General features: G+C 54.8%; 1 protein-coding gene across 2 annotated transcripts; it reads left to right on the top strand.

The window, feature by feature from the left end:
* The first annotated feature begins 1,919 nt into the window (after window positions 1-1,919).
* AIP (aryl hydrocarbon receptor interacting protein) lies at window positions 1,920-10,165 on the top strand. Of its 2 annotated transcripts, none has more exons than XM_032282651.1 (6): window positions 1,920-2,160; window positions 6,126-6,305; window positions 8,054-8,242; window positions 9,125-9,301; window positions 9,388-9,521; window positions 9,852-9,924. In XM_032282651.1, exons 1-6 carry the CDS (start codon window positions 2,062-2,064, stop codon window positions 9,922-9,924), a joined length of 852 nt encoding a protein of 283 aa, XP_032138542.1. In that variant the 5' UTR covers window positions 1,920-2,061. The 2 variants fall into 2 exon arrangements, with proteins under 2 accessions (XP_032138542.1, XP_032138541.1); XM_032282650.1 differs by having other exon boundaries at window positions 1,921-2,160; window positions 9,388-9,529; window positions 9,852-10,165.
* Window positions 10,166-10,639: the final 474 nt, after the last annotated feature.

Genomic DNA, 10,639 nt, shown 5'->3' with positions numbered 1-10,639 from the left:
CTTTTTTTTTTTTTTTAATTAAATTTCTTTTACATTTTGGATATAGGGTCTTGCTCTGTTGCCCAGGCTGGAATGCAATGGTGAGATCATTGCTCACTGCAGCCTCGATCTGCTGGGCTCAAGGGATCCTCCTGCCTCAGCCTCTTTAGTAGCTGGGACTACAGGCATATGCCACCATGCCCAGCTAATTTTCTTGCTTTTTTTTTTTTTTTTTTTTTTGTAAAGACAAGGTCTGGCTATCCTGGCTAAGTTGTTACTCCTGGGCTCAAGTGATCCTCCTGCCTCAGCCTCCCAAAGTGCTGGGATTCTAGGCAGGGCTTCTAACACTTGCTGAACCATTGATAGAGGGCATCCTTGTCTTGTTCCTGATCTTGAAGAAAATGTGGATACTGATTCCACCGTACTTAACTGTATATAGCTTTCATCAACCTGAGAAAATTCCTCTTTGTTCCTAACTCTTGTTTTTAATCGTAATCATAGAAGTTCATAAAATGCTTTTTCTGCATATTTTGAGATAACCATATTCATTTTCTCCTTTAGTTCACCGACGTGGTGAATTACAATAATAGATGTTTATAATGTTGAACCATTCTGACATTCTTGGAATAAACTCTACTTGATCTTCATGCATTTTTTTGGGAAAAAAACCATTCTTAATTGTGGTAAAATACACATAAAATTTACCATCTTAACCATTTTGAAGTGTATACTCAGTGGCGTTAAGTATAAGCACACTGTTATGCAACCAATTTTCAGAACAGTTTCGTCTTTCAAAACGGAAACTCTATACTCATCAAAGAACAACTCTCCATTTCCCCCTCCCCCAGCCCTTGGCAACCACCATTCTGCTTTCTGTCTTTATGAATCTGACTACTCTAGGTACCTTGCATAAGAGGAATAATACAGTATTTTTCTGTATGTGGCTGATATTTCACTTCGAATATTGATTTTTTTTTCTTTTGAAATGGGGTCTCACTTCAGCACCCAGGCTGGAGTGTAATGACAGAATCTCGGCTCACTACAACCTCCATCTCCCAGGCTCGAGGGATCCTCCCTCAGCCTCCGGAGTAGCTGGGACCACAGGCATGCAACACCACACCACCTAATTTTTTGTATTTTTGGTAAAGATGACATTTCTCCATGTTGTCCTGGCTGGTCTTGAACGTGTGAGCTCAAGGAGATCTACCCACCTTGGCCTCCCAAAGTGCTGGGGTTAGAGGCATGAGCCACTGCACCTGGCCCATGCTGATGCATTTTTACATGACATTAGTGAATTCAATTCGCCTAGTATTTTATTTAGAAGGTTTCATATCAGCCAGGCATGGTGGCTCACGCCTGTAATCCCAACACTTTGGGAGGCCGAGATGGGTGGATCTCCTGAGGTTAAGAGTTTGACACCAGCCTGGCCAACAAGGCCAAACCCCGTCTCTACTAAAAATACAAAAATCAGCTGGGCGTGATGGTGCACACCTGTAATCTCAGCTATTAGGGAGGCTGAGGCAGGAGAATTGCTTGAACCCACCGGGCGGAGGTTGCAATGAGCCAAAATCACGCCACTGCACTCCAGCCTGGGCAACAGAGTGACTCCGTCTCAAAAAAAAAAAAAAAAGCCTGAAGAAAATACACAAAAATCACAAAGCTTTGAGGGTGTGGCTTACGAGTGGAGCTGTTTTTTAAGTTTTCCTAACTCTGCAACGCTGTTATATTACATCCACAATTTCAAACGAAGTGCCACACGGCCGCAGTCCCAATCAATTCAGACACAATTGCTAGGGACATACCCCTCCCGCCCGGCCAGCGGACCCCGGCCCCGCCTCCTTGACTGGCTCGGGTCCCGCCCCGAGACATTCCCAGGCCCAGTCCCTAGGCGGACGCGCGCGCTCAGCCGCAGCGCAGAGAACCAATCACCATCCGGTTTCACGCTCAGTCCTTTTTGGCTTCTGCCCTCAACCAAAATGGCGCTAGCCCGGATGCTGCCGAGGCTCTAGGAGTTGCCGAAGCAAGTCCGGAAGCCACCGAGCGAGTCCGGAAGTTGCCGAAAGGGAGCAGCGGGGAAGGAGGATGGCGGATATCATCGCAAGACTCCGGGAGGACGGGATCCAAAAACGTGTGATACAGGAAGGCCGAGGAGACCTCCCTGACTTTCAGGATGGGACCAAGGTTCGTGTCTACCCCTCCCCCTCCCCCTCTGCAGCGTGGTGCGCATGCGAGGCGGGAGGAGGCCTTAGGCGAGAGGTTGCGCATGCCCAGAGGACACCCTCCGTGACCCTACCGCTCACATGCGGAGCTCGACGCTGATTGGTCTGAATTTAAGTAGGGGGTGAATTCGGGCCTGTCTGCCCCGCCCCGTGGCCCGGCGTTGCAGCAGCATTAGTAGGGGAGGCCGTCAGCCATCACAAGCGGCTTGGGGTTGGGGGTTGATCTCAGTGCTTGGGCAGACCCCATGACAGAGGAAAGCCGGGGAGAGGAGTGGTCCTGGGGCATCTGGGTTTCAAGGCTTATGATCCTTTGTAGATGGAAGGGCCTTCCAAAACCGAGGCCCTGGGACATGCATAGCCAGAGAACGGGTCCAGAGGTCAGGTCTCCCAGACAGGGACCCTTTGGCAGTCTTCCTACCGTGTTAGTGGCTTGTTTGGGACAGATAAGGGCTGGGAAGTAAACAGCCTCCCACTTTCCTCCTTTTTACAGCCAGGCCCGCAGATCCAGGCCCTCTGGTCCCTTCCCCCGACAACCTGCAACTCTAGGCTTCCCTGCTTCTCCTGCAGTTGACCCCTCCCAGAGTGCCTTTCCCAGTTGCCATTTGTCTGCAGAGAAGGGACCTTCCCGGGGCAGCCCCTGTGCCCAGCAGAGCAGTCAGGCAGGACATGCACATGCCCCTGGGCCAGCGCTGTGCTGAATGGGGCAGCTAAGCATCCTAGCCCAGTGCAGTGGAAGTGCTCTGAGAGCAGAGGGAGCTGCATGGCTGGAGTGAGCCACTGTATGAAAAGACATCTCTAAGAAGAGACAGGATGTGCGGTGTGGGTTCATGCCCCCAAGGACTGGGGGATTGGTGGTGTTGGAAGAAGGGCCTGGCAAAGGAGATCCTGGATGGAACAGACACCAGAAGGAGAGATGTGAACAAATGGCACCCCAAGATCAGGAGCAGGTGGTGTTAAATAACCAGGTGCCAGCACGGACTGACTGCTCACTGTGTGAGCACGGTGCTACTTGCTTCACAAGTCTATTTCTTTCTCACAGTGTGAGATAGGTACTGTTGTGGATTCCATTTTCCTGATGTCGAAACTGAGTTGAGGGATGCAGCATGGTGTGGCAGTTAAGAGCGTGGGCTCCTTAACCATATCCTGTCGAGGGTTCAGTCTTCAAACCTCTTCTCTCTGCACCCACCCGCAGTGCCCTCTCTAAAATCTCTCCCTGCCTGGATTACTCTGAGATGCAGATGTCCAGTCATTACCTGTCTCTTAAACTTGACATACAGCTCCCGACTCACCATCTCCATCTGGAAGCCTGGTTGGCAACTCACACTTAACCTGCTCCACCAGTGCCTTCTCCATGTCAGTTAGGGGGACCTGCAGCCTTCTCACTGTTCAGGCCAAAAACCTGAGTGTCCCCATGGTCCTCCCAGTCTCTAATGTCCTACATCACATCCTCAATCTCCAGCTGGAATCTGACTTCTCACCACTTCTGCCATTACTGCTTGGGTCCAGGCTGTCCTCACTTCCGGCCTGGGTTAGTGCAGCGACCTCTGACCCTCCTTCTGCCTCTCTTGTCCCTCTATGGTTTGTTCTCATCCCAGCAGCAGAACACCTGTTAGATTCGGTTCCTTTTCTGCTTGGAGCCACTCAGTGGCTTCCGTCTCAGAGTAGAACACAGAGGCCTCACCATCACCTATAGGCCCTGTGAGGTCCACCCCTGCTGATCTGGGTGAGCCCCGCTGCTGACCCCGCCTCCTCCTTCACTCTGCTCCACCACACCGTCCTTGCTGCTCTTGAAACGCACCATGGGTTTGAAACAGGAAGAGTTCCCTTGTCCCCCTCACAGGGTGTGTGATGGGGGTGTGGCTTGCTTCTTGGGTGCCCCGCTGCTCAAACCTCTCAAAAAGCATACAGAAGGGCAGGCTATGGAGCTCCAACCCCATAGCAGTGCCTCGGGGTGAACGTTTACAGCTCCGTGTGTCCCGGGGAGCTCTCTTAGTTTGTCTTGTGCTCACCAGCTCAATTAGACCCCCTTCCTTATCACAGGACAGAGGGCTTTTTGTAGCCTGGGGTTTCTTGCATTGATATACCGGAGAATCAGACCACACATGGGCTTGGAGAATGAGTGCAAGATTGTTTTCTTTTTTTCCGAGACAGAGTTTCACTCTTGTTGCCCAGGCTGGAGTGCAATGGTGCGATCTCGGCTCACTGCAACCTCCGCCTCCCCGGTTCAAGTGATTCTCCTGCCTCAGTCACCCAAGTAGCTGGGATTACAGGTGCCTGCCACCATGCCTGGCTAATTTTTTCATGTTTTTAGTAGAGACGGGCTTTCACCATCTTGGCCAAGGCTGGTTTCTAACTCCTCACCTCAAGTGATCCGCCTGCCTTGGTCTCCCAAAGTGCCGGGATTATAGGTATGAGCCACGCCCGGCTGACTGCAAAGTTATTACTGAGTGGAAGTAGCTCTCAGCTGATGGGAGAGCCAGAAGGGTGATGGTCTTCCCTTGGGGTTGTGGTGGCCCCAGCTCTCCTCTGACTGCCCTAGCCAAACTCTGCCTCATCCTGCCGGTCGATGGCCTGCCAGCGTGCTGGTGCCTGTCAGTGTGTTCTTCTACAGGCGTGCTTTCCTGACGTCCTCTCAGGGACCAGCTGCTCATGTCTTCTGCTGATGTGCTTCTTTGACATCTGGCTGACTGTGTGTCTGCCCACTAGGGTCTCAGGTTTTTTGTTTGTTTTTTGAGACGGATTCTCACTCTGTGGCCCAGGCTGGAGTGCAGTGGCTGGAACTCAGCTCACTACAATCTCCGTCTCCTGGGTTCAAGCAATTCTCCTGCCTCAGCCTCCCAAGTAGCTGGGACTACAGGCATGCACCACCATGCCCAGCTAATTTTTGTATTTTTAGTGGAGACGGGGTTTCACCATGTTGACCAGGATGGTCTCGATCTCTTGACCTCATGATCCACCCGCCTCGGCCTCCCAAAGTGCTGGGATTACAAGCGTGAGCCACCGCGCCCGGCCTATTTTGGATTTTTAGTAGAGATGGGGTTTCACCATGTTGGCCAGGATGGTCTTGATCTCCTGACCTTGTTATCTGCCCACCTCAGCCTCCCAGAGTGCTGGGATTACAGGCATGAGCCACTGTGCCTGACTAGGTCTCAGGTTTCTATAGGCACAGGATGGGGGCATGGCAGGCCAGGGGGGTGTTGGGAAATGTAACATTTGGGCGGGAAAGGCCTGTCCTCACCTAGGTCCGTGGGGGTGGAGCCCTAGCCAGGGGCCACGCCCTCCTCTACCCAGCACTTCCCTCCTTTCCTTCTGTATTATTTACCGGGAAGGCCCTCTTACCTTCCCAGCACTTCCATATCACATTGCAAGGCTTTGGGCACCTGCTGTTCTTTTGGCCTAGAAAGTTCCTACCCCAGGGTCCACTTGGCTTGGTTTCTTCCTTACTGTCCCACCCCCACTCTGTTTAATCTAGTCCCCACCCCCTTGCCCTTGCTGTTTCCCAAGCACGTGGCTTCACCTGCAGCAACACATTGTTTTGTTTGACACCCATCTCCTCCCTCTAGAAGCTCCAGGGGGGCAGGGACTTTTTTTGTGTTTTGCCAGCTGCCACGTTCTGGTGTCTAGTACAGAGCTTGGGCACATAGTAGGTGCTCAGTAAATATTTGTTGAGGAACGACTGGAGTCAGACCTCTTGGATTCTTGTTCCCACCCAGCCACACAGAGGCTGTGTGATTTGGGCCTCTTACTCCCCTCCTTGTGACTTTGTTTTGTCACCGGCATGGGGGGATAAAGCCAGGTGTAAGGTCAGGTGGTGTCCCTGGGGAAGCCCTGTCCCTTGTGCCATCAGCAGGCCAGGGACACTGGACTTGTCTTTGGGGGTCAGGGTGGGGGTTTGTGCCCTTGCCTGACCTCGCATGTGGCCCGCAGGCCACGTTCCACTACCGGACGCTGCACAGTGACGACGAGGGCACCGTTCTGGATGACAGCCGGGCGCGAGGCAAGCCCATGGAGCTCATCATTGGCAAGAAGTTCAAGCTGCCCGTGTGGGAGACCATCGTGTGCACCATGCGTGAGGGGGAGATTGCCCAGTTCCTCTGTGACGTCAAGGTGTCCATCCTGCACCTGTCTGTGGTGGCTGTCCAGCCACGCCCCATTCCCTGTCCCCAGGGCTCCTCCTCCCTCCACCCTCCGCTAGACTGCCACCCACTCTTTCTTTTTGTTTTTGAGATGGAGTGTCACTTTGTCACCTAGGCTGGAGTGTAGTGGTGTGATCTTGGCTCACTGCAACCTCCCCCTCCTGGGTTCAACCAGTTCTCCTGCCTCAGCCTCCCGAGTAGCTGGGATTACAGGCATCCGCCATGACGCTTGGCTAATTTTTGTATTTTTAGTAGAGAGAGGGTCTCGCCATGTTGGCCAGGCTGTTCTCGAACATCTGACCTCAGGTGATCTGCCCTCCTCAGCCTCCCAAAGTGCTGGGGTGACAGGCGGGAGCCACCGCGCCCGGCTCACCCACTCTTTCCAGACTACCACAGCAGCCTGCTGATGGCATCCTGGTCTCCATTCCGCCTTCCCCTATTAGCCAGACTGCGGTCAGGGGACTCGTTCTCAAATGCAAATGACTCCTACATCCCTTTGTTTCAAACCTCTGTGGCTCCTGGTCACTGTCAGGACAGAGCACAGTGAGTCCTCACTTTATGTTGCTGGAACGTTCTTGGAAACTGTGAGAGAGAAAACATACCTCAGGTTCTCAGCCACCGCCGTCTCTCAGCATAATTTTGTTAAAGCATTGATGAGAAGAAAAACTGGTCCCGTTATGTACTGTTTCACCTACAGCCACAGTTTCCAAGACCTACTTAGGACGTTAAGTGAGGACTTAAACTGTATAAGCTATAGCTGCTCACATAGCTTTTTGGGGACTGGCCCCTGCCATCTCCTCCTCTTACTCAACCTCCCTGCTTTTTCTTTCCATTCCCCTTCTTAGCCAAGATCTTCCCTCTTCCTTCGAAGCTGATTCCTGGGTCACCACTTCTAGGAAGCCCTCCCAGACTGCCAGTGGTTAACTCCCGCCTTTGGGTCCTCCAGCCCTCATGCCCTGCATGGCCAGGATCTGCTCTTCTGTCTTGTCCTAGGCTATTGCAGGGCAGGGATCTGGCCTGTTTACTTCTAGCTTTGGGATGCCCAGCATGGGCCAGCCCAGAGCCAAGACTCGGGAAATGCCTGCCGAATGGCAGCCCAGCAGTCAGCCCGTGTCCAGACTGCAGGGCAGTGGGAAGAGTGGGGGAGCCCTGGGTGGCAGTAATCTGGTTCCTACCAGCCTAGCAGCTTTGCCAAGCAGGAGATTAGAGGCTAGGTACCCTATGCCCGTCTCCCTGAGGGTTTTGAAATGGCTGCCCTGGGCCCAGCTCTAAGGTAGGCCCTCAGTGGAGTGTGGGTGGGGCAGGAGGAGGAGCTTCTTCTGGGAACAGAATGTAGGGGCCCCAGTGCTTTGCATAGTCCAGCTTATGGGCCTTATCCTCAGGAGGGAGAGGAGGTGAGAATTCCACCAGGCCTGTAAGGACCAGGGAGACGGGTTGAGGGGAGGTGTGTGTCTGTGTTGGGGGTGGGGTTGGGGGTCGGTGCTCTGGTGGCCAGAGAATATGGCAGAAGCTGGGGCTTCACCAAGAGAGGGCTGAGCGGCTGGAGGAGTGTCCTAAGGGAAAGCCTCCTGCGCGTAAACAGAGTGGGGGCCCATTTGTCCCTCTCTGGGCCTTGGTGTTTGTTCTCAGGTGGTGGTGGGGAAGGGGGCTGGGCCTTGTGGACCTGGTGACCATCCAGCCCACAATGACAGAGCCCCTGGTGCCCTTGCCCTCCTGCAGCATGTGGTCTTGTACCCGCTGGTGGCCAAGAGTCTCCGAAACATCGCGGCAGGCAAGGACCCCCTGGAGGGCCAGCGGCACTGCTGCGGCGTTGCGCAGATGCAAGAGCACAGCTCCCTGGGCCACGCCGACCTGGATGCCCTGCAGCAGAACCCCCAGCCCCTCATCTTCCACATGGAGATGCTGAAGGTGAGGGGCACCGAGCCTGACCTCACCAGGCCCCCACTGCCCAGCCTCAGGGTGCTGGCCTGTCTGCCCAGGGGTGGTGGGATCCGTGGGTGGACTGCTGGGGGAGCAGACAGGGACAGGAAAGCCTGTATGGGACCCTTGGCAGCCCCCTAGTCTCCTTTCCTCCTCCTTCACGTCTCAAATATCACCTCCTCCAGGAAGCTGGCCCTGCCTATCCGACCTCCTGATTCTCTGTCTTTTAGAGGCTTATTTTCTTCCCAGCTTCTGCCACGTCTTGAAGTTCCTGGGAATTCGTATATTTCCTTGTCCGTTTAGGGAATCTGCCCATGGAGCATGATTTCTGCGAAGGCAGGGTTTTTCACTGTCTCGTTTACTGTTCTATTCTTAGCACTTGGCACAGTGCCGGGCACACAGGAGATGTGACATCGATGTTTGTTGAATGCTTTTTTTTTTTTTTAAGGTAGAGTTTCGCTCTTGTTGCCCCAGGCTGGAGTGCAATGACGCAATCTCAGCTTACTGCAACCTCTGCCTCCTGGGTTCAAGCGATTCTTCTGCCTCAGCCTCCTGAATAGCTGGGATTACAGGCATGCACCACCACACCTGGCTAATTTTATATTTTTAGTAGAGACGGGTTTTCTCCATGTTGGTCAGGCTGGTCTTGAACTCCCAACCTCAGGTGATCAACCCGCCTCGGCTTCCCAAAGTGATGGGATTACAGGCGTGAGCCACTGCACCAGGCCTGAATGCTATTTGAGTAACAGGCGGCTGTGCTGCTGCTGTGTGATGATGGGGTGCCCAGCCAGCCCAGATGCTAGTCAGGTCCGCCGCTGAAGCAGCTGTGGTATTCTGGAGTCCTGCTGTAATATGCCCCATGCCCTGCAGGTGGAGAGCCCTGGCACATACCAGCAGGACCCATGGGCCATGACGGATGAAGAGAAGGCAAAGGCAGTGCCGCTTATCCACCAGGAGGGCAACCGGTTGTACCGCGAGGGGCACGTGAAGGAGGCTGCCGCCAAGTACTACGATGCCATTGCCTGCCTCAAGAACCTGCAGATGAAGGTGCCGCCTGCAGGCTGAGGGGGAGGACGGAGGGGTGCGGAGCCAGGGGGCCCGGGTCTACAGCTTCTCTGCTCCCATGCCCTCAGGAGCAGCCTGGGTCCTCTGACTGGATCCAGCTGGACCAGCAGATCACGCCGCTGCTGCTCAACTACTGCCAATGCAAGCTGGTGGCCAAGGAGTACTACGAGGTGCTGGACCACTGTTCCTCCATCCTCAACAAGTATGACGGTGAGCGCCAGGCTGCGGGGCCGCGAGTGCTCAGAGCGGCCTTTCTCCTGTCACTGCTGGGGCGCAAGACCTGGGCTTTCACACCCCTCATTCTGAGCTCCCCTGGGGGCCTGACTAAATGCGCCTCCTCGGCGGGGCTATGGGCCCCATCTTGCCGATGAAGCATGAATGATGTATTGGGGGTGGCGCGGGGTGGCATCCTCAGGTCAGGGAGGGTTTTCTTCCCTGTGGGCCCATGGTGCCAGGAGACGTGAGGCTAGGTAGCTGGCCAGGATCCCCCCTCATGCCCTTGCATGCCGTTGCCCACTGGCATCCCCTGCAGACAACGTCAAGGCCTACTTCAAGCGGGGCAAGGCCCACGCGGCCGTGTGGAACGCCCGGGAGGCCCAGGCTGACTTTGCCAAAGTGCTGGAGCTGGACCCGGCCCTGGCGCCCGTTGTGAGCCGAGAGCTGCGGGCCCTGGAGGCTCGGGTCCGGCAGAAGGACAAAGAGGACAAGGCCCGCTTCCGGGGCATCTTCTCCCATTGACAGGAGCGCTTGGCCCTGCCTTACCTGCCAAGCCACAGCTGCTGCCGCCAGCCCTCCTGCCCCTACTCCGTCATGCTTCTGTGTATATAAAAACCTTTATTTATCTCTGTCTGAGTCTGCCGTGCTGGTCCACTGGGAGAGCCGGGTCATCACCTGGCATTTTCTGGTACTTGGGTGGCCGTTGGGAGGCAGAGAATCAGGGTTCAAATCCTAGCCCCCCACCTGCCAGCTCTGGGGCTTCAGTGTCCCTGTTAGAGAAATTATGACGATTGGCTCTTTCACCAAGGTAGGGGGAAGTGTCTCTCGCTGGCCAGGGCTGGGGTGCCCTGGGAGCCTCCAGCCTTAAGGGGAAGATGAAGTGGGTACAGGCCAGGGAGCTGGGCGCCTGAGGGAGGTGGTCTCCTGGTGCTGCCCTCCCCTTCCAGCCTTGGATCCCATGGTCTCCAGGCCTCGGTGTCTGGGGACAGGGTTTCCATGAGAAGCCATACTGGGGCCAAGGTAAGCAGGGTCGGGCTGGGGTGGCAGACTGTCCAGGAAGAGGAGAGGGTGAGACCTTTTGAGGGCCAGGCCCCCATCCTGAAC

This window comes from Sapajus apella, unplaced genomic scaffold (genome assembly GCF_009761245.1).
Source record: "Sapajus apella isolate SASKATOON/1434 unplaced genomic scaffold, GSC_monkey_1.0 scaffold14, whole genome shotgun sequence".
In the NCBI taxonomy this organism is placed as follows: domain Eukaryota; kingdom Metazoa; phylum Chordata; class Mammalia; order Primates; family Cebidae; genus Sapajus; species Sapajus apella.
Note: the sequence above shows the minus strand (reverse complement) of the source record. Positions and strands in the feature narration are given on the sequence as shown.